Source organism: Rattus norvegicus, chromosome 16, assembly GCF_036323735.1.
Source record: "Rattus norvegicus strain BN/NHsdMcwi chromosome 16, GRCr8, whole genome shotgun sequence".
NCBI classification, from domain to species: Eukaryota; Metazoa; Chordata; class Mammalia; order Rodentia; family Muridae; genus Rattus; species Rattus norvegicus.
In genome coordinates, this window is record NC_086034.1 from 63,152,296 (window position 1) to 63,176,401 (window position 24,106).

The 24,106-nt window shown below is 44.3% G+C and overlaps 1 protein-coding gene across 3 annotated transcripts in view; it reads right to left on the reverse strand.

Moving 5' to 3' along the window:
• The window catches only part of Lrpl1 (LDL receptor related protein like 1), a 49,186-nt gene extending 26,773 nt beyond the window's left edge, over positions 1–22,413 (reverse strand). The window contains exons 1-13 of one of the 3 annotated variants that reach the window (XM_008771306.4): positions 22,065–22,386; positions 18,823–18,936; positions 16,196–16,315; positions 15,366–15,605; positions 14,405–14,518; positions 12,421–12,540; positions 10,131–10,256; positions 9,367–9,570; positions 8,126–8,294; positions 7,644–7,812; positions 6,539–6,764; positions 5,260–5,385; positions 2,894–3,118 (exon numbers count right to left, since the gene is read on the reverse strand). In XM_008771306.4, coding sequence (XP_008769528.2) covers positions 2,894–3,118; positions 5,260–5,385; positions 6,539–6,764; positions 7,644–7,812; positions 8,126–8,294; positions 9,367–9,570; positions 10,131–10,256; positions 12,421–12,540; positions 14,405–14,518; positions 15,366–15,605; positions 16,196–16,315; positions 18,823–18,936; positions 22,065–22,143 — 2,032 coding nt within the window. In that variant the 5' untranslated portion in view covers positions 22,144–22,386. Of the gene's footprint in view, positions 1–2,893; positions 3,119–5,259; positions 5,386–6,538; positions 6,765–7,643; positions 7,813–8,125; positions 8,295–9,366; positions 9,571–10,130; positions 10,257–12,420; positions 12,541–14,404; positions 14,519–15,365; positions 15,606–16,195; positions 16,316–18,822; positions 18,937–22,064 lie in introns of all 3 variants that reach the window. The other 2 variants (XM_039095034.2, XM_039095035.2) reach the window with 2 other exon arrangements.
• Between the last annotated feature and the right edge of the window lie 1,693 nt (positions 22,414–24,106).

The window sequence follows — 24,106 nt, forward strand, 5'->3', positions numbered from 1 at the left end:
CCAAAAGTTGTCCTCTGATCTACTCACACACATGTGGCACATGTGCACATGAACACACACACATACACACACACACACACACACACACACACACACACGTGCATGCACACCCATAAAATAAAGTAAATTCAAGGAAAGTTGAATTGTTAAGGGTACTGATTCCGCTTACATGTGAAATTAACTAAACTCTAAATACCAAATCTGAGAATCCAAGAATCATTTTCCAGTACTTATAGTGCATTGTTGAGGTCATCAAAGCCATGTTTTATGACACCTGATGACCTAATCCCCTGTGTCTCCACTCCACCTTTGTTTCACTTTTCTATGGAAACAAAGGTATGATATGATGTTTAAGTCAAAACTGCACTTTGACAACAACTTTACCAGATACGGTCAACCTTAGCTTTTAGAAAGTAATCATGACTCTGTGTTCTTCATCTTCGTATCAGTAAGCTCTGTTATAAGCATGTCAGGTAATACACACACATATTTTTCCTATTATGTTAGTCAGTCTTTGTTTTTGCTTTTGTTTTTTTTTTTTAACCTTTGATATCTGAGATGGGATCAAGCGATTTATTCTGATCCCTGACTTCCGGTCTACATACATTTGTCTCCAAGGCTTCGGAGCCCATATGTGGTTAGGCAGGACAACGTGGCAGTGTGCACACAGTGGAACAAAGTGATCACGCTGTCCAAGAGGTTGGTGAGGAGAAGACAAGCTGTACTTTCACAGGCATGACCCCAGCAGCCTGCTTCCCCAAGCCAGGCTCTGCCTTCCCATAGCCCATCCATTTCCGAATTCCTCACTGGTTTAAATCTATTGCGAAGTTAGCATCTTAATGATTAGATCTCAGTGATGCTACCCAGAAACCAAGTTTCATTCTGCATATGACTGGGTCAAGGGTGGGGTCCAAACTGTAACATGCCGAGAGCCAATTGTCAAGCACAATTTGAAGCACAGTCACTGGGCATGACAGTGAGAAATTGATGTTAACTACTGAAGGAGAAGACAAACACATGAATAGTTACTCATGGTGAGGGGGCGGAGCGTCAAAGGAAAGCCGTTACACACAGGGCTTAACAGGATACTTATTCTTCTTCCTTTAAGGTGGGAGCATTTTTTAAAACTACATCATAGCCTCTTGTGAGAGGATCTCCTGAAAAATAATACTTCTGAATTCTCCCCATTTCCATGAAGTTGTTCTTGCCCAAGCTCAATGCTCCCTCTCCTTTGCCAAGCCCTGCAATTTTCAGAGAGTTCTCATTCTTATAATGAACTATGGTTTTAACCTTGGCCCTTGGCAGGTTCAAGCTGGAAAGTCTACTTGCCAGGTTCAAAGAAGGTTCTTTGAACAATGTTACATTGGTTCTTAAAGAGTTGTTGTTACTATGATGTCCTCTCATTTTTTAATTAAAAGAAATTAACTGTATTTTTCAGTCTTAGTTTTTAACTTTAGCATAAGAATATAGTGCCCAAAAGAAAACAGTGACATCAGGACACGGACATAAGAAGGAGGCCACATAAAGCATGTCTAGCTAGCAGGAACGATGCTGTTGCCTTTGTCATGGTTAACCACTGTTACAATTTTTTTGGCTCTTGAATGTCCCCATAAAGTTTATGTGTTAGGACCTTGATGGCAAGCTACTGGGGGAAGATGAAACTTTTAAAAGATGAGGATCAGTGGGAGGGAGAGAATCCGGTAATTGGGAATATGAGTCCTCAAGCAATCTGTGCGTATCTAGTTCCTTCCCTCTTCTCTCTCTCTCCCTCCTTTCCTCCACCCTGCCTCCCCTCCCCCTTACCATGAAGTGAGCACTTTGAGTCCACAATTCCCTTCCCATCATTAGCATCCAGTACACAAGTCTAAAACCAGCAAGTCAACCCAAATGGACTAAGAACCAAAACTTGACCTTTCCCTTTTACATTCATTCACATATATATTTTCTTTCTTTCTTTCTTTCTTTCTTCCTTTCTTTCTTTCTTTCTTTTTTTTCTCAGTTAGGATTTGCTTTTTACAAGAGTAATCACCCTAGGCTTTTATTACAGTTATGGAAAGTTATTACCACTCCACGATAGAGCCAACTCAGAAGAAACCAGCAGCTCTTGATTTAATACCTGCAACACAGAATTAGTTTGTCCAGCCAGTGGGGAGGAGGCATCGCCTCCATCAAGTGGGAAGGTGTCTGCAGTTAGGCACCCCCTAGACAGCTGTTAGACGCTGTCGTGGTTAGTTTGTTCTGAATGTTTTCTGACTGGGGCGTTAGAAGTTGCTGTTCGACTGCCATTGTACATACCTTGCAGCCCCCTGGGCACCCCATACATCCCTGAGAAAGGTGTTAAAGGCACAGCCTTAGCGCTCGGCAGAGCGCACAGGTACAGGTGTTTGGAAATCTAGTTTCCCACTCCGCAGCTCAAGTCTCTGTCGTTTGTAGCGGAGATGTTTGCTGCGTTTAGACAAAGTACGGGGAACTTGAGGGCGAGGTGTGGCATTTAGGAATGTGGGAAGGGAAAGTATATATTGCCATATTAAGAAAATATCTTGCTTTTCCTCTCCAAAATCTGCATTGCAAATGACTTTTAAATTAGAGTTTGAAAAATCTGCAATGCAAAACTGAAGAATAAAAGGTCCTTTTTAAAAAAAATTTTTTCCCTATTCTTCCCTGACTTAAGGCCAGGAAAGCAAAATTTAAAAACTCTTATACCTCTATTGAGCCTCATGGCAATGGTCATGCCTGAGAACAATGGGTCAGTAAAATATAACACATTCAATTAGTCACATCTAGTCTTTGGTGTGAAGGTACATTCAGATTAGGGATAGATTCGCTCTTTTGGCCCTATACATTTTAGAACCAGAAGAGAAAAGAAGAAAAGAAGATGCCTACCACAGCTCACCTGTTTGCTGGGTCCAAATCTCTTGCTTTTCTCCTGAATATCCAGATGAGTAAACAAGATGTCCCTGGGCATTTGACCAATAGATGAAGTTCCTCTTCCAATCAATGTCCAGTAAATAGAGGTTCCCAGCATGTTCTTCAACTAGAGTTCTCTCTATAGCACGTCCCATAGAGCTGACTTTCAGCAAGTACAGACGTTTGCCAGAAGAAAATACAACTTTTAACTCTACGAAGAGAGAGGCAAGACTTGCTATTTGACAGTCTATGAGATGAGTCCCAGGTTCCCTTCTGAGAGTAGCTGTATCTTAGGCTCAGGTACCCACACAAATGTCTGACATCCCTCGGCAGTACACATACATGAACACCAGAGCCTCTAAAGACACAGGTTATTGGGCAAATGCCAGTGTTGCTTTCCCAAGGCACTGGGTTTTTCTGATTTTTGATGGAAGTAGAAGGCTGAACCAATGGGATGCTGTTCTCCTTGATTTAACAACAGCTGCATATGTAGCAGAGGATGGCCTTGTTGGGAACCAATGGGAGTAGAAGCCCTTGGTCCTACCAAAGCTCGACCCCCTAGTGTAAGAGAATGCTAGGGCAGAGAGGTGGGAAGAGGCGGGTGGGAGAACCCCCTCATAGAAGAAGGGGGTGAGATAGGGGGTTTATGGATGGGAAACTGGGAAAAGGGATAACATTTAAAATGTAAATTAAAAACATCCAATTAAAAGATAATGTCTTGCTACTAGAGTATTTGTTTATTTGGTTGGTTGGTTTTATTTTTTGTTCGTTTTTCAAGACAGAGTTTCTCTGCATAGCCCTGGCTGACCTGGAACTTGCTCTGTAGAGCAGGCTGGCCTCGAACTCAGGGATCTTTCTGCTTCTACCTTCCGAGTGCTGGGATTAAAGGTATGTGGTACAACCGACCAGCTACTAGAGAAGTTTTACTAATTTCTCTTACTTAAAGAAAACTTGAGTGTGTTGGTCTAATTGCATGCTATATATAATGCTCAAAATTAAGTCTAAGCTGATTACTGGGGAAGAAGCACACACTCTATCATGACACCATTCAAAGCTGTCCCCATGACCTGTTTTTAAAAATAAGGTGGAAAACAAACGTATTTACATGATTTATTCTTCTTAAAACTTAAAGGCCATATAGGTTGGGTAGAAATCTTCAAGTGATTGAGTAGACTTTAATATTTTAGAGATAAAACAGCAACACAGGGAATTGGTGTTTGTATTGGACAAAAGTTCCACAGAAACTTTCCTTAAAAACATAGTCAGGATACGTGATAGGGATCATAGAAGACATTTCTTCTATTAGTGTATTATGTGTAAGGTTTTTCATGCAAACCTTAGTGTAGAATATCACTTAGCCTTCAAAATAGGCTTAGTAAAGTTACTTAGCAGGTAAAAGTGCCTGGCATGTAAGACTGAGACCGAGTTCTATCTCTGGAGGAAGAAAAGGTAGCTGGGCAAGAACCTCTGATGAACATCAGTGCACAGTGCACACACGTGCTCCTGCTCACAACTATAGCAATTGAAATTGAAAAATAAAAAAGAAGGAAGTCAGGAGATGTGGCACACACTGGTGATCACAGAACCTGGGAAACCAAGACACAAAGATTGTGAGTTTGGGGCCAGCATGGGTCACATAGCAAATTCAAATCCAGCCCAGACTGTGTGTCAAGACCTGTTTCAAATAGTCAAAAGTGTGTGTGTGTGTGTGTGTGTGTGTGTGTGTTTCTATCATATTCTATGACATAGAGATATAACATTAAAGATATTATTCTAAGTGAAATACAACAGAGCCACAGAACCCACAATTTCACCAAATATGGTAGCTAGAATAGGCACAAACAGAAAGTAGAATGATGGCTGACAGGAACTACAGGCAAAGGCAGTAGTACTGATGGCTAAGAGGTGAAGCGCATCATTTGGGAAGATGAAGAAGTTCTGGAGATAGCTCTTGGTGATGGTTGCCCCAAAACATGAATGCTTCTCATATCACCATACAATTAAAAATGGCTAAACTGTAAGTTTTTGTTAGGTCATTTTAGCACTATTATAAAACTAAATCAAGGAGACTGGGAGCTGACTCCAGTACTCATGAGGCAGAGGCAGGAAGAACTTTGTGATTTTAAGGCCAGCCTAGTCTATATAACAAGTCCCTTGCCTTCCAGAGCAACCCAGTAAGAGCCAAATCTCAAAACAATCAAACGAAAATGGTATCAAGTTGTGTTGACAACAAACTGGTCATCAAAGGAGTTTGTTGGAACAGAAGTGATTGATTCTGAAGAATCTGCCTTATTTCCAGACTAACCTGAGGTAAGCCTTCTAGGACTGTACCCATTTCACCAGAGAACTTACCACTGCAGGTACCAGAAGGCAAAAGAAACAGTCCCTCTGGACAGACACACTTGTACCCCTTGGGATGGATGGGGGACAGGAGGCATAGGTGGCTGCAAGAACCTGGGACACACGCTGAGTGTCTGCCTGTTTAAACAGAAACAGTAGACATAGTTTTATGTTCCCTGTCCAAAACTCAGAACTGAAGAAGAAACACGATGGTCTACCTTCAGAGGAATCCAAATATACTTATCACCTTCTAGTGGGTGTGCTGACCTTTGAATTATGCTGACTGGCTGTCAGACAAGTGTCTATCTGTCTTATGCTAGGGCTAACAAACTTCAACCAATTGCACCTTTTCCCTTGGAGTTAAGACAATATGGGTATTTCATTGGTTTGCTAGGAGACGTCCTTTAAGAGGGGTCTGCATTCTCCACCATGGTTAGTTTTTAAGATACACTAGTGGTGATCCATGACTCTGATTCCTGCACTTGGGACACAGAGGTGGGAGGATCTCTGTAAGTTTGTAGACAGCCTGGTCTATAGAGCAAGTTCCAGGACTACATAGAGAGACCCTATCTCAAAACCCAAAATAAATAAATAAATACATGAATAATACATACATAAATACATACAGAAGAACACATTTAACAGAAGCATCTGAGTTGAATCTGATGTACAGTTGGTATTAATAAATACTTTTAATTCCTCCCTTCTGATTTCCATCTAGAAGTGGGTACCAAACTCGTTTCCATTTTCAGATCACAGCCCCATACATCAGTGAACATGATCTGAACTTTCTGTGGACAGCTTGTTTTCCTTTTCTTAATTAATGTTTAAGGTTTTCTTATTTTATTACTTTTTGTGTCTGTTTCCTCTGCACGTATGCATGTGCAGCACGTACCTTCCTGGTGCCCCAGAAAGCCAGAAGAGGGCATTGAACCGCCTGGGATTTGAATTACAGACAGTTGTGAGCCACAAACCAGGTGGTAAGGATTGAACTTGGCTTCTCCGGAGGAGCAGTTACTGCTCTTAGCTGCTAAGCCAACTCTCCAGCCTGGATACTCCAGACCCTAAAACTCCAGCTGATGTTTTAGCCAGGCACAGGGCACAGGACTCAGAATGAGCTCCTCTGTGGTGCTTTTGACCTGCTCAGCTTACTCAGAAGTCCTATGGGAGACTGGAAAGAGCAGTGACAACAACATGCCCCTGCTTCAAAACAGCAAGTTTCAACCACAGGCTGAGGTCACATCTTGGATGGTTTCCATCTCAGCAGTTCAGAAGCAAATGACTCACTTACTTTTCGGTTGCTGGGTCTTGTGGAGGACTAAGAAAGCGGATATGGAAGCTTGGAGCAGCACCTCTCTCTCCTTTGGGCTTCTGGGTGAGGCACGAATCAGTTGAGTTTGATTTGCCCAGAAGAAAGCATTTTCAAATACAGCCAAGCCAACAGGGTCTTCGTCTTGGAAAAATACCCGAGGAAAGGTGTGTCTGCCATGGCCATCCACGTTCACTGTCTCTATGGACTGAAGGATTAGAGACTCACGGGATAGAAGTAGCCTCAGCAAGTGTGACTGATGTTACAGTCACCAGAGATTTCTGGACGCTGGTTAAATATCACTGTGACATCAAGTCCACAGGGAGGAATTCATCTAAGATTATAGAGGCCTCTGGTAAAGTCATCGTACTGAGTGGTCCTTGTTCAGATTTTGGTTACCATAGCATCTGCTCTACATCCAGACATGGTACCAATGCTGTTCACTCTATTCTATGATGGCCTTAGAAGATAGGCATTCTACGTATTCCCAGAGAGAGCAGGGAGCTTTAATCTCAGCATAATTCTCTCACCAGAGCATCCTAATCAGCCGATATCACAGCTTAGGGAATGGGAGACTTGAGAATGTGACTCATCCAGCTCTGAGCTTCTGCTTTTAGTCACTATGTCATAACGACCTTTTAGTTTGTCGTTTCCCATATTGGGATATTATAAATGGCATCTTTAGGCCTTCCATAACTATATACTGCATCATTAGGCCTCGGGAATCTGAGTACAGAACTCTAAAGTATCATGGAAGTTCCCAGAAATCTTTAAAACATCTTGTGTCGTGGGTACAACATAAATCATGGCCTTTATTCTCGCAAAAGTGTAGCACGGTTGGACCGTAGAGTCTGTTAAAGCAACAACAACAACAGCAGCACTCTCCCAAGCAGCAAGTCTCCCAAGCTGTTGGTACAGTCTGCTCTACTCAAAGATGCTGTGCAATTAAACCTGGCTCTTCTTGTTTTGCTCCACAAGTTACTTCACAGTTAATGCTAGACATAAGAGAAGAGTGTACACACCGGTTGACCCATTCCAAGCTCCTGGCGAAAGAGAGCCCCCATCCCTCTGGGCTTATCTACAGTACCTCTTTATAGCCACTGATCCAGTAGAGTCTGCCAGTCACATGATCAAGTGTCAGTCCCAGGGGCTCCTCTGTGGTCACAACTGCTAGCATCTTCCTGTCAGAGCCATCCATTCCTGCAGCTTCAATAGTCTTTACCCCGTTCTTACCTCGATCTACCCAATACAGATACCTGCAACCATCAGGAGTACACATTTTTTATTTAAGAAAAAATTAGCTTCACTTGTGCACACACATTATTCTCAACAACTCCTGTGAGCATTGTCTCTGTACTGCTACCCAAAGCTGGAGAGCTCAGCTCCGGTATTTATCAAATATGGGAAGGTTTGGCTACATGAAATTCAATCTAGGATGTCCAAATATGGATTTTGTGGAGCAAAGGAAATCTAAAGGCTGATATGCTCTCTCTTAAGTATCTAAAATGCCAAGGTTTTTTTTTTTTTTTTTTTTTTGCATACATCCCAAGAGAAACACTACTTACTTACCTCTTTGCAGGAAACACCACTATCTCCTCAGGCACAAGATCCTTCTCCAAGATTTTGACATAGCCTCTGCCGTCACTTAAGCCAGCACAGATGACTCTTGCAGAGCTGCTAGCCCAGTACAACTGTCCTGTGACCCAGTCCAGAGAAATACTGCTCACAGGAGGAAGTTCTGCTGACACAGGAGAAAGAGTTTGACTGTAGGTAGTCTTTAATGTCTATGTTTATGTTGGAGACAATACTTGACAAGACTTTTCAACAACTGATTCGGATCTTTACCAAGAGGCATAGAGGACCCAAGGAATAATGGCCAGAGTTAGTGCATAGAGTTTCCAACATGTATGTGGGAATGAGGTGAATCGCAACCCAGGGAGAAGCACAACCAAAGAATATGAGGGTGTGTGGCCTCAGCTCAGACACTGGTCATCACAGATGTCTCTGGGAGTTGTGGTGAGCTCTGTTTGTCACTATGCCTACTGTGCCATGTCCCTTTCTACTATGCTGTCTGACTAATCCCTGACCTCACCTAGTGAAACAAATTTTGGCTAGAGTCCTCATCTTAGAGTGGTAGGTCAAAGGACGAGGACACAAGTTCACATACCTAGTGATGGAGAGCGCTCTCTGTAGCTTAAAGCTACACCCTAAGATTTCTATTCTTCTTAAAAAGTACCTTCTTCTATGCAAGCAATGTTCTGTGATGGTCTTACTGAACCAGCCTACCACATGCATGCCTCATATGGGAATTTTATATACTCCAATTCTTCAAAACAGAAGTCATCAAAGCTTGCCCATATACATAGAGACATACGTAGATACAAATATAGATATGTAGATACAGATTAGACATAAATACAGACACTTCTTACAGTATGCTTAAGCAATCTTATAGATTGAATGTTGGGTATATCACAAAAGGCCAATAGGTTAAAAGCTTGGTCTCCACCCTGTGGCATTATTATTGGTGGGTAGTAAAAACCTTTAAGTGAGGGGTCTAGTGGAATGTTTTACGGTCTTTAGGGGTATTCCCTTGAAGGGAATTGTAGGATGGCAATCTTGTCTTCTCTCCCTTTGTCACGGAGTAAGCAGCTTCACCCCCCACTTCCACCATAATATGCTAATTGACACCCCTTAAAATTTGAACCCCCCCAATACTTTTCCCTTGTTTAACGTTGATAATCTCAGGAATTTTATATCAGTGACATAAGAAGCCTTTAAAAAATAAATTTTAATGCCCCCAAACAAACCTGGGTAGAGGGGAACAGAGTTTGGTTTCCCAAAGACAAATACATTCAAGACTTTATCCACCCAGAAGTACATGTTTCTGTTCAGGTCATAAGCAACAGAACTGGGCCTTGACTTTACAGGGGTCAGCTTCTCATGGATGCCTGTTCTTCGGTCCAGGATACCAAGCTCTTTATCTGTTGCTATAAGAATCTTAACATCATCATCTGTTGGAGGAGGAAAATAGTAACATATTACTCTGACGCTTTCTTTTGTGCCTTTCCCTTTAACTGAAGATGCTATTTCTTCTTCTATATCCAAGTCTGCTTATCCTGAGGAGATCTACTGAGCCATCTTAGATCTCCCCCCCATCCCCCCGCCAGGTTCCAGCACATTAAAGCTCATCTTTGGGACATCATTGCCTTACTTTATTTCAGACTCAGCAGCTCTCTCTCATCTAGACAGAACTCTAATCTGTACTTGTCACATAGCAGCCACACGTAAGTGACCCTGAGGCAAAAAAGGTGCAGGCCAAGTTAAAACTCTATTGGTTGAGTCTCTCAAGCACCTATTTCTATAGCATACAGAGTAACTATGTCATTTTAAAGACACTCAGTGCAACTGGCACTGCGGTTAGGCAATGCCTGTCACAATAGCATCTTCTTTGGAAAGAAAAGCATCATTGTGTCTAGTACTAGCCCTTGAAATAAATAGCCTATGTCACTTTTCTCTATAATTACTGTTAAGAATAGAGCAGAAGCTGGGCTTGCTTACCTATAAAACTCACCTGTAACTCGACAGTCTGTGCCATTGTAGAGCTGGTGACCTTGAATACAGCCACAGGAGTAAGAGCCTGCTGTGTTATGACATAGCTGGCCACAAGGACCATACGCCAGAGAGCACTCATCTACATCTGATGACAGAGAGTCGCAAGTCAGAGATGACTCAGGGATTATAGCTCCAGTATTTCGGTGTGTAAAAGTTACTGAGTCACCCTGGCGTTCCCATTCTTGTGAATGGGAAGGAACTTTAGTATAGGGAGCCCTGCTGTTTGGGTGGCATAAATTACAATCTGTGTTAATCTAGCAATATTCTCGGGCTATACCATTTGCTAGTCACACCTAAGACTATTTCAGAATGACAAGTGTTAGGGCCTAGAAAACAATGATTCAAACTACAATCATGCTAGTGTTATTTATAATCACACACACACACACACACACACACACACACACACACAAAGCAGAAACAACCCAAATGCAAATGCATTATTAATTGCTAGGTAGGTAAAATGTGGTACAAACATTAATAGAATTCTATTCAGCCTTTAGTAACACATGAACCCTAGAGGCATGTGGCACACCAAAGGGCAATATGAGTTGGTATTTGTGCCACAGAACACATCACCTAAACTGATGGGAAAGGTCCTATTCACACGAATAACACAGGCACAATTGCTTTACAAAGCCTGTGGTCACAAACGAAGTCTGGTGACACACACTCATTAACCCACTACTAGGGAGATAGAAAACAAGAAAGTGAGGAGTTCTAGTTCATCCCCAGCTACATAGCAAGAGCACTGCTACCCTGCACTACAGGAGACCATATCACAGACAAACAATGACAGAAACCAAATAGGACTCTCCATCAGATCAAGGCCAAAGCTATGAGAGATTTATTGATTTGTAATATGAAGGAAAATGGTTCCTTGGGGACATTTCTTGGAAAACATTATTCTTCCTGAGCCACACAGTCCTGGAGTATAGCAATACTCTTCTGTCCCAGGAGACTACAAGTAGCATGGCTGCTTGTCAAGCACTTGGCCAGCTAAGCCCTACCAAGGGTGAGAGACCAAAAACTGGACTCCATTTCTACCTGGACCACTCTGAGGGCCATGATCAGCATCCAGTGAAGAGATAATAAATTTAATAATGTAAAGTATTGCTTTAATTTAAACAATAAGATGACTTAAATTTAAATACTGAAATGTATTAAAACCTAATTATATGTAATGAATTTCAAAGTAGGTTCATAACATCTCTTGATGAAGTCTTAACATAAAAACCATTTTACAGCATAATTTTAAAGTTCTTGCATAGCCTTCCCAGGTAAGTAGGCCTGCAGGTCCATCATGAAGGCCTAAGCACACTAAGCACCCAGATGGTGCTTAGAACGGAGCTCAACCTGTCCTTTCGATGAACACATTATTCTTGTATTACATTTTAACCAAACTGCCATCCTGAATTGTTATAGATAAATGTTGTAAGTTACCAGCCATATGTTTTTCACTTTATTAATTATAATGATGATATGTATATTTTATTTTAGCCCTAATATTTCTATAATCCCATTTTATGAGACTTAAGGGCTGACTAGCCTGGAGGCCAGCTAGAAGGATCAAGCAAGGGCAAACATATGGGCTTTAAGTTCAGAATCTGTCCAGACCTGGGTGCAGAGTCCTAGGCAGAGGCTGTGAAGTGACAAGGGCATTTTGTTCAAGGACAGAACCCAAAAGCTCAGTAAGATGCTCAATTTAGTACTTTGTCTTTGGTCAATAATTGACTCGAAAGTCTCACAAGGTAGAATAATAACTAGAGTTAGCAAGGAAATGAGAATTGCGTTCCTGGTAGAAATGCACGTGCTCCAGCCATTCCACTTCCGGAGTGAATACAATGGTGCAGACCACAGCTCTGCTGGTGGTGTTTACAATCACAAAAACAGCAGCCGCAACCCAGACACGCCCTCAATAGCTAAACAGGTAAGATGAGGTCAGCCCTTTGTAGGAAAGGTAGACGACACTTGAACCCTAATGGCATGCAGCACACACGAGGACAAACAATGTGTGACTCCACTCGAGTGCTACATAGAATATACAAATTCACAAAGACAGAAAGCCAGGAGAGGTTACTGGAGGCTAAGGATGAGGGGCCTAAGGGGCTATTTTTACCTAGATAAGAGAATTCCTGTTTGGAATGATGAAAACAGCTAAATCTAAGCACCAATTGACAGTGAACTTAAAGTGGCTAAGGTGCTAAAGACTCATGCTGTGACCATTACACCACCATAAGAGTTCTGACCTTCACACCTCTGTCCATCGGGTTGTAACCGCCATCCCGGGGTGCAGGAACATCGGACACCCCAGTGGGTATCACTGCATGGGCCCTCGCAGCCCCCATTCAGCAGGGAGCAGTTTTTACCTGTAGGGACAGGACAGCTGTCAAAGCCACTGAACTCAGTGGAGATTAATGCCTTACAAGCCATGTTGTATCGTGGACCTCCTATACTGGACTAGGGACGGATGGCCACTGAGAGACACCCTTTGACCCTGGCCTCTAGCCTGAGAGTGTGAGACTAGGGAAAGACTGTGGCACTGGCAAGATATGGAGCTGGGAAGCTGGGCAGAGGCTTTTCTTCCCAAGCTAATATGTGAGCAATTTCAAGGGCTGCTGTATTTATTTTCCTTCTACAAAGAGGCCAAGACCCTCTTGTGTGTTTCCTTCAGGGTATATGGACAATGAGGACACTTTGTCCTGTATTTTGTATCTGTGAATACAGTGAGTTCTACACTTCTAAGCAAACCCTACACTTGGCCTTGTCATTAATGCATTTAACAACCCTCACTTGCACCCCTGTAGTACAGTTTCCTCAAAGCCTTTCAGGGAGTCCTATGCAAGGAGGATAGGAGACAGATGACCAAATGACTTGGGGTCATTTGAGGTGATGATGCCCACTGCCCCTTCTCTAGCAGACCCAACAGTAACTCTTCTTGTGAAAATCAGAAGGTTAAAAAGCCAGAGTTAAACCAGGTGGTGGCACACACCTTTATTCCCAGCATGTGGGAGGCAGAGGCAGGCAGATCTCTTGAGTTTGAGGCCAGCCTGGTCTACAGAGTAAGTTCCAGGATAGCCAGAGCGACACAGAGAAACCCTGTCTTTAAAAAAAAAAAAGTTACTTTTCAGCAACCCCTCCTGCTCACCAGAAAACATGCTTTCTGTGGTCTTTCTCAATTAAATCCATGGAGAATTCTATTTTTTCTTAAACAAATTGATTCATTCCTCCCCCAGACATTTGCCAAATGGTTTCTATTGCTTTAATTGATTTTGTAGTTTTCTTGTACTGCGTCTGCAAAGTCACGTTGGGTCATAGAAAACCTCCAGGCTGAAAGCTGAACAAAAGCAGCTGCGTGTGCCAGGCTCAGCCAGGCTCTTGGTAGAGAGGACTCTGGACTGGTAAAGTCTCAACACGTTGCTACAGATGGTTGAGCCTGGGCTAAGAGTCTGGCCCTCGTGGAGACCTGTGATGTGGATGCTACCAACGTGGACAATGCGTTCCTGGCTTTAATTCAGAATTCGGAAGCAGTGCAGTATAAAGGTGTTTAGTTAACTAATCTCCTTAAAGCTATAAACTCAGAATCACCCTTGAAGCTTTGCAAGTTAGGGGATTTTGCTTAGAGTCGTGAGACCAAAGCCAAGAACTTTAATGTAATAAACAAAAATGCAATGTACTTAAATATAAGGGACCAAAGGTAACTCTGTGAGTGAGTGTGTGTGTGTGTGTGTGTGTGTGTGTGTGTGTGTGTGTGTGTGTGTGTGTTTCATTTTAAGCATTCTCTCAAGGTGTTGGCCCGGATGATAATCGTTAGGTTTGAAATCCGAAATGTCACCTACAGATTCTCGTGTTTGAACATGTGCTCCCCAGATAATGGTGCTATATTAAGAAGCGTGGGACCTTTGGGACATGGGAAGTAGCTAGCAAAAGTAGGTCATTGGGGGTAATTCTCTTAGAGTTTCAGCCTCAGCCCCATTTACGGCCTGAAATCCTCTGCACCCCACTCTGCAGAGAGGAGCAAAGCGGCAACCACAAACCCCTTCTGCCTTGGACAGCACGCCTCAGCCATGGCCTGTGACTGCCTACCAAAATAATTCCCTGCTCCCTTAATTACTTCTGCCAGATACTTTGTCACAGCCAAGCGAAAAGTAATTAATGCCGTGACTAAAGCATTAGGATATGTCACCTCATTTCCCTGGCCTCCTGCTTTAAGCTGAGGAAGGAGTTTCTTACCACAGGTCTCGGGCTCATCAGCGCCATCCATACAGTCAGATCTCCCGTCACACATCAGAGACTCTGGGATGCATTTCCCACCGTCGCAGCTCACCGTACCTTCTGGGCAGGACGCTATAGGGAAAGTTGGTCAATCGCTTTCATTATTACTTGTAGGGGAGGAGCGTAGAAAGAGACAACTCTCTCAGTAAGTTATGCGTGGCAGTATTTCTTTAGCCAGTAGCAATACAAGTTAGGAAAGTAGAGATTATCATTCTGAACTTTTTTCTTCTTCAGGGAATTGGGGCTTTAGACTCAACCACAAAAATAGCAAGACATCTGGGCACTCGGTTGAGATTGTGCTAAACTTGACTGATCCGGCTTTAAATAGTTGGAATTAAAATGGTACTAGAGTCAGAATCTTGACCCGAAATGAGTATTCCTTTAAGAAGTACCTAATTTACAAATGTTAGAAGCTGAGTGTGCTAGTGTAGGGCCTTAACTCCAGGAAATACTGAGCAGGATTCTGGTTCACCAACAATGACAGGCACCCCCATCCTGGGCGGTGGCGGGGATGGGGAAGGGGGAGGGGGAAGGGAGTGGCTTAAAGAGGAGCGGGGGTCCTCACCACACTTTGGGGTTGGTTTTGTCCTTCTGAGTGGGGAGCTTTTCCCCATCACTGTGTGAGAGCAGGGTCTGTTTGCTGTTGTGCTTCCTTCACAGATTGATGCCCAGGCTATCTATGAATTGCTCTTCGTTGCTGGGAACATTCTGGGCGGGGCTCATTCAGCATGTCAACAAGAGTTTTTATCACAGCAGCTCTGTGATTCCATGGATAACGGTACATTGGCTCTTGCTAGGAAGCAACCTCTTCTTAGAGAAGGGATGAGAGCCTCCACCATGGGGATTAAATACAGATTATGTAAATCAGCCCGTGTACTATACCTTGCTCATGGACCATCGGTAGGGAAGCCAGACTTACCACAGCCCTGCTCATCTGAGGCATCGCCACAGTGATCGATGCCATCACACCTCCAGCTGTCCATGACACATGCCCTGTTTCGGCACTGCCATTGCCCAGGCAAGCAACGGGCGTGGGGACAGTGAGCTTTTAGGGACCCGTCTTCACAGTTCTGATGGGCATCGCAATGTTCCCCGGCATCCAGACACAGGGCCTTTCCTGGACAGTAGATTTTGTAGTCTGGACATACTGTCAAGCTCTCTGAAAGGCAGGGATTACATGGGAGGGGAGGAACTGATGGACTAGGATGGACAGGAGTATCTAAGTGAGTGCTAAGGCTGTCTGGAGTCTGTCTACAGAAACACTAAGAGATGTTGGTTAGACATCATTAGTCATGTGGGCGTGGCTTACTGTGCTGAAATTTCTCTCCAAAGAAGTTTTTAAAAGAGTCAATGAGATCAATAATTTTGAAAACACAAAGAAATAGGTCCAAGAGTCTCCTATAACACCAGAGACAATGCAGCATCTGGCTCAGTGCACACAGCCTAAGGCTGTTTCATGGCTTACTTTCAGTTAGCACTGATGATGCTGATGCTGTGATCAAGCAGACAGATGACAGACAGTTGGAAACAAGTTTTATAGGCTGATGAGACAGCCCAGTCGGTAATGGCCCTTGCCCCTAAGTCAATTGACATGAGTTCAATCACTGGGAACCATATTGTAGGAGAAAGCTGACTACCCCATGCTGTCCTCTAACCTCTCCACACATGTGATGGTGCATGGGCCACACACATGCACATGCACCCACCCATAAGTCAATAGATGTAATTTTATAAGTAAGAGGTACCTACCACAGTTAAGCTCATCAGAGCCATCAACGCAGTCACTGGCACCGTCGCAAAGCCAGCTAGCAGGAATACACTTCCCATTGTCACACTGCCAGGCTTGCGCATGTCCAAGACATGTTTGCTCTGCAGGCCAGAGCGGGATTCAAGAACAGGCATGTAGGAAGATGAGTTTGTCAGAGCTCAACAGTTGGCTGGATATCAGGCCATGCATTTTAGATAGCAAAGCAATAATTACTTCTCAGTTTGACACTGATCACAACCCTGAACCTTCTGGTCCCTTCCATATGCCCAGGGATAACCTATGGCATGACTTTCTTCTCCTATCACTGTGACAAAATATTTGACAGAAGAAGACATTATTTGGGTTTCTGGTCTAATAAGAGATACAGTCTGTCATGGCAGAGAAGGCATGGCAGCCGGGGTGATGTCACTGCACCCTCAGTAAAGAATCAGAGGGAGAGGAATGTTCACACTCGGATCATTTTCTCCTTCTTCCACTTTATTTATCCAGTCCGGGGCCTTAGCCTATGGGAAAGCGCCACCTACGACACCCGCATTCAAGGCCAGTCTTTGCTCCTCAGTTAAACTATGAAAATGCCATTGCAGACAATACTCAGAAATATGCCTGTTAGATGATTCTAGAGCCTGTCTAGCTGAGAGTCAACATCTACCTTAACAGGGAGCAAGGACCCAATAGCCCTCAAAGCTTGCTCTTCCCACCATCTTTTAGAACAGCTATCCTACAAAAGTGCTTTGCACATGTTCTGTCTAAAACAGCAGCGGGTCATACCTGACTGATGAACACACGAAAGGTGGGTTCTGCATGACAGACTTGACATTTATTTACATTTAACCATTCAGAGAGACATTTTGACCCCTATTGGTGGCTGGAGGCCAGGGCAGTCCGCCTCTTTGGATCCCTTTGCTATTTGAGACTAAATGCAGATATAAGACAGCCTGAGAGCCAGTAGACTTTGCTTCAAATTATCCCACCTAAGTAAGGAGACTTGGAGAGCTTGCACAACATGTCTGAAGGCCATGCAACAATGCAAGCATGAAAGTGTGTTTCACCCTCTGAGCATTCACGAGCCTCTGTGTGTTCATTGGCTTCTTTGCTTTTTGCTCATTATTTGATTTAACCCGGGGCCTTGCACATGTTAAGCAAACCCTCTATCCTGGAGCTGCACCTTCAGTCCCGAGTGTGTTTAGTATTTCATGTGAGCTGAGAGACAGTAAGTGATGGTCCAGGAAGAAGCACGTAGAATAGAGAAAGAAAAGGCATAATCACCACTACATTGGGATCTTCCTCCGTTCATGAGGACTTTATTCTCTGTCGTATACTCATGACACAAGGGTAGGACTCTTCACCTAAGAAGCTTTCTGCCTGTGTTAGCATCCAGGTGACCCACCTGTGGCTATGAATATTCTAAGCACTGAGAACTGGGGCTTCATAGCAACAAAATAGTTCCTAAATAGTTAACTTGGCTTCTAACAGTTTTATACTTTTTTTTGGTCAACTTGCCAACAAAAGAGCTTTTCAAGTATTGTAGTCTGTAAGGCTTCCCTAAGAGCCTCTGGATTGGTCTAGTTAAACTAATGCGGTTACCAATGTTTAAGCTTCAATCGAAGGTGCAAACTTTGCTTTTACAGTGGTGCCACTAATACTTGAAGATTCGTGGGTTAATCTTTAATCGTCTGTGGTCACTCTCCATGTTTGAATATCTCCTCAAGGGGGCAAAAAATGGAAACTGTCAACCAAATACACAGTATTGCAACTCAAGGATTTTCATTTTAGTTTTGCATATATGTACACACACACACACACACACACACACACACACACACACACTAAGGCAGCAGTTCTTAACCTGTAGGTTGCAACCCCTTTGGGGATCCCAGTTCTCGTTCACAGTGGTTGTCTAAGACCATTAGAAAACATATGTATTTACATTATGATTCATAACAGCAGAAAAAGTGCAATTACGAAATAGCAATGAAGATAATTTTATGGTTCTGGGTCACCACAACATGAAGAACTGTATTAAAGGATAACAGAATTAGGAAGGTTGAGAACCACTGCATTAAAGTACCATGAGGATGGGACCCTACTCTAAGTAATTCTAAGTTTTTTGCTATATTGGAGATCAGCCTAGGGTCTTGTACATGCTATATGCTAACCCCTCCCCTTTTTTCATTTCTGAGACAAAGTCCTGGTTTTTAACTCAGGCTAGAGCCTAGGCTGTCCTTGGATTTGGGATCCTCCTGTCTCAGCCTCCCAAGTAGTTTATGTTTCAAATATACTCCATACACACAACATGATGATAATTTTATGTAATATTTTCAGAGAGCCTTTCTTTTGGCTGAGACCCAGCACATAAAGTCAGGTGTGGAATGTTCCACTGTGGTATCATGTTTGTACTAAAACATTTTGGATTTCAGAGCATCTCAGACTTTCTTTTTTTTTTTTTTCTTTTTTTCGGAGCTGGGGACCGAACCCAGGGCCTTGCGCTTGCTAGGCAAGTGCTCTACCGCTGAGCTAAATCCCCCATCTCAGACTTTCAGATCAAGAATGTTCAACCTGCACGTGGAAACCAGGGCCGACGCCTAAGAGCATCTCGCTAAGCGCTTACCACACTGCTCATCGCTCCCATCTGGGCACTCTTGCTCCCCGTTGCAGAGCCAGGCTATAGGGATGCACTTCTCACCACAAGCCACTTGCCTTGTCCTGTTACACTCTAGTTCACCTGCAGTCGACAACCAAGAAGCAGTGTCAGGAAGATTTCTGGCTTCCGCAGCACACTACAATTCTTTGCCATGATAAGAGGCCATGGAGTGCCATGTCATTCCTTTAGGAAGACTCAGTTCCCCCCTAACTCCCTTGGTCTCACCAGGAAATTCCTTGGACCATGTGCCCGTTCTCCTGTTAATTGAGGGAGACTCGATTGTGCACCAATAGGCATGCGTGTGGTACTTCCGGTTCTAACTTGGCCACACAGCCATGGAAGGTGAACACTTACAGGTCTAGGCTGTGAGTACTCTCATTTAATCTTAGACATGCATACAGACCCGTGTTTAATGAGAGTCGAGTTTAAAACATCCTTTTAAGAATGTTTCTCTCACAGCTATGCTATAAATATTTGGAAGCTTCCAGCCGCTTGCAAAACACTGAATCTGTTTGATTCCATTCCAGTCATGAACATCTATTTATTAAGCTCTGTGTTCGGTGGTTAATCAAACACTTGAAGGGGATTGTCCTCAGAGGGAAGCTGCAGGAAGACCCGACTATTACTTCACAACACTGAGCTAACTCTTAGAGAGGAAAGGCCAGCTGCTGGTTCCTGGAAAACATAAGCTATATGGTCTGTACGCACTGGGTAGAAGATCCAACAAGGTCTACTCCCGGCAGCAGCTATGGCTGTCTAAGCGATGGGAGTAGACGTGAAAACTGATGACCAGACCGCTCTTCTCAAGGGACTGTAGCCCAATCCTACTTGCATTCCTCTAAGACTGTGTTATCAGTTTAGCTGACATTAAAACAAATCCGGCTCACAAAAAGCGCTAAAAATACCGCCCCTCCCGCAGAGTACTGTTCATTCCTGGATTAGCAGCCACCTTTGGCATCTCCTTGAATTCTATTTAGGCTGTAATACGCAACGTGAATAAAGCTTCGGAGACCATTCCGTGTCTGGAAACTGCTACTATGGGAACGGGCTCAGTCAGCAGATCACCTGTGTTGGAGAGTTTTCATTGGACTACTTACTGGCTGACTAGGGGGCCTCAAGCTGTCCACCTACCCAGACATGAGCTCAACCTGGACTATTGGAGGATTCCTGGTGGTTAGATAGAAGCTAGCACAGATTCCTGTCTGCCAAAGGGGGTCACTTTCCTTACCTGTGGCAGGGACTTACAGAGCTCCATTGACATGTGCCTGTGGCTGCATATTAAAGCTTATAGTGGCCTCTAGGCTCCCTTAGTCCCCATTCACAGATATCTGTTATGCATTCCAAAGCCCCTACACCAGTTTTCCAACCCTTTTCTCCTCGCAGCTGCTCACCCCTTTCATAACTGACCATTCTCCACAACTCCATCATTTACCCACATAATCCTCTTACCCTTTTCCACTGTGCCCTATTCCCTATCTCTTCCTATCTTGCTAACACTATTTTCTCCCACTCTGCTGATTTCCTAGCCCTAGCAAAGCCCAGTCTGCTGGCCATGTTCAGGGTACTATTTTTCTCTCTCTCTTCTGGACCCTTTCGGGTGACTCTGGCTATTTCTCTCTCTCTCTCTCTCTCTCTCTCTCTCTCTCTCTCTCTCTCTCTCCTCTCTCTCCTCCCTCCCTCCCTCCCTCCCTTTCTCCTCTCTCTCTTATCTACAATAGAAATCTTAACCAACTCATGGAGTGATCTCGTCAGCAGTTCCTTCAATGCTCCCCCTCTTGCGCTCTGATAATGTGAGCTCAGTTTCCTTGTATACACAACGAGTCTAGGCAATAAGTGATCCTGAAAGGAGATTGAAACCTGAAGTGGGCACGCAGCTGCTTGACACAGAAGCTGCTAAATCGATGCTCATCAACCAGCAACTCCTTTGCTACCCCTGCAGCAGCAGATCCTTCTAGAAGGGTCTTTCCGGGTTGCGGTCAACTCTCTAAACCTCAGACCATTAGGTCAGTCACAACTGAAAGCTATTTTGTCTCAGAGATTCTCTGGGAACCAGAAATGCATGTGCATTGTAGACACTACCCGAGGACCGGTTTCCAATCATTTTTAAATATAGGCAGGTGCTTACTATAAAGGCACATATATGTCATTGACTATCATTTATTGATATTAAATTCACAGTGACTTTCTTATAGTCATGGTGTCAGGTACCCTGATAAATGTCCTAGAACACATGTAAAGACACCTTTATACTGAAAGGTGTGAAATAACTACTTAGTTTAAAAATAAAAAATCCAAAACAAACAAGTAACTTTAAATCCTTTTCCAGATGTAGTGTGGGAAGACCAGCCGTGGGCTAGATACTGGTCAGGTTGGGTACTAACCCTGAGGGTCAGAGCCTTGGAATGTCTCTTCCAAAGTGATTGAAACTGGCTTAACCATGAACAAAGATGCAAAGATTAAAATGATGTCACACTTGCCTTCCTTTCCTGGTTGGGGTAGGACCAGGCTCACCTGTGTGATAGGATTGCTAACCCCCAGGCAGGTGTTTCTCAAATGCTGGGTGCCTATAACCTCTGTCGACGTCAGCAGCCAGCAACTTGACCCACTGACAACTGTACATGACTCCGCTACCCTGGGTTACGTCTTACTTCCTCTCCCAGATCATGACACCTTTGGATCTGTCTATGAAAGTGGCATCAACAGGTGCGCCAGGAAGTGCTCCCACCGCTCGCTCTTTCCCAGAGACAGTTTTTAGAGAATGGCACCTCTTAGCTATACTAGGTGCCCAGAACTACAGCTCTCGACCGCGAGTGGTGGAAAACCAGAGCTAGAAGTTGAGTCCCACCAGGACTGGATTTCCTAGGAAGAAAGCATCCATGGAGAGAGCTCCCTTGGCACTTGCTGGGTGACTCCATGAGAGAAAACCTTTGTCCTTGATCTTACCTCTCCTATCCACGGTTTGCAAAGAGCCTGGTAGTCCTGGATCATCCAGGGCTGTCCCTGCGGGATGCTCAGCCCCACCCTTCTACATCCTACTTGCCACAGCTCAGCTGAGGATGGCACACTCAGGAAGGCAAACGAAGTTCGCCTTCTGTCCCTGCAGCGCGCTGCTAGTTAACAAGACTGCTACCCCGCACCCCGCATCCTGCTCCCTGCAAACCGGAGCTGCGAGCCTTCTGGGGGTGCCCCTGACCACAGGCCCCACTCACCTGCCCCTGAGCGTCCGACGCTGCCACCCCAAAATACCAGCACCAAGGAGAAAAGGAGCAAGAGCATCCGGCACCGCATGCCTGGGAGGAACAGACGGTGGGATCTTGCTCCCGCTGGGCGCCTGAGTGAGGACAGCCCAGAAGGGAGGAGCGAGAGGCAAGGGGCGCGGGACACGGAACGCGGGCGGGCGCCAGTTCCCACGCCTCTTTGCAGACTGCTGAATTGGAGCCTGGAGTTCGCTGGTGCAAATCTTGGGCGCCCGCTATCCCGGGCAAGATCCGCCTCTGTCCAGGAAGATCTCCTCGCATTGTGTCTGGGGACGTTGTGCCACTGATCCCTAATGGGGCTAGAAGCAGAACGCTGCCTACCCGGGAGCTGGCCCTTAGGGACACAGGAAAGGTTAGTCAGTCACACATAAGCTGCACAGGAGTCACCTAGAATATGCAGACATTCTGCCTTTACAAACCTGGGACTTTTCTGTCATTCAAGTGGTGCAGTGTCCCTACTGCTCTGATCTTATTTTGCAAAGCAGAGAATTCATGCTTTGTCTCACTGTCTGTCTCCCTCCCTCCCTCCCTCCCTCCCTCCCTCCCTCCGTGGTCCTCATCACCCCAATCCCCACATGTTTGTGGTGAATCCTGCCCTGCCTCTATTCCTTCCTCTCCCAGACCTCTTCCCTGAGTACATAGGCAAAATTAGTCCTTTCAACGTCCCAGGTTCAGTGATGGTGATGAAGGTTCTGAAGACACCAGTTTTTCACAGCTGAAGTCTAGGACACTCCTAGTTCAATCCTATGGCTAACTGGGCGAGTCGAATTTGAGCAGATTCAAGCATAAACCCAAGACAGTTGGAAGGACTTAGCTGGTGGTCATCTAACACCCCCCCCCGCCCCCTCACACACCCCACATTGTTGTTCAGAAAGGAGATGAAGCAGTAGGTCAAGGTAAGACTGACAGATTTTCACAGCTTCCTCCCACCTTGCACCTCCCACCTCCTGCCTTAGTGTGGTCAACATTCTTCCTCCCAAGCTGGTGAGCAGAGGTGAACACCAGCTTCTTAGAAGGAACATAATGGAGTTAAAATGTATTACGCTAAACAGGCGAGGAGCATTTGTAATCTCTGGAAATGAGAGACAGCAATAAAGCACTAGAAAAAAATAGAAACAGAAAAACAAGTCTCAAAGTGCCTCCTGAGACTGCGTTTGCAGCGCCCGCCCGTCAACAGTCCGTAGTCCACAGTCTGACAGCTTCGCGTTAACGTGTACCTCCTCTTCATGTTCACGGTGGGCCCATCACACAGAACTGAAGACACCACAATGCCATATGCTCTCAAGTTTTCCTTGAATGTGTTGTATGCTCTGATTGCATAAGCCAACTTTTTTTTTTTAAATGCCTGGTTTCAACAAAAATTTTCTTAAGATATTATATTGGTTTCTTCTGAGATATCTAAGTTCTGAAATCTGACTGTTTTTTGATGCTTTAATAAGTCCAGTGGGCAAAAAAAAGCCAGCAGAGTTGTGAGAATATAGACTTGTTCTCACACACGGCTGACAGGATCAGTATTAAAAACCCACACACCTAGGACCTTTCCGCAATTACATGGGATTATATGTGGTCTTGGCCAGTTTAGCCTGTGACAAAAAGCTACCATAGATACAGGGGCCTAACCAACAGACATTCATTTTCTTATACATCTAAAGGTTGGAAGTCCAAGATGAAGGTGTTGGCAAATTCAGTTTGCTGAGGGGACACTTCCTACTTCGCTGATGACGGGATTCTTGTTGAATCCTCACGTGGAGAGAAACAAAGGTAGTTCTTTCTTATGCTCCTCATAAGGGCACTAATCCCACGATAGGAGCTCCACCCTCATTACCTAGTTACCTCACCAAATCCCCTGCTCAAGAGTTTCGCCATGTGAACTGCGGGTGACACAAACATTCACCCCATGACGAAACCATCTAAATGGCAGTTTTATTATTTTTATTATAGATAGCTCTGACTCCTAAGAGCTCTTAGCAGCTGAGAAACCATGGACATGGTGT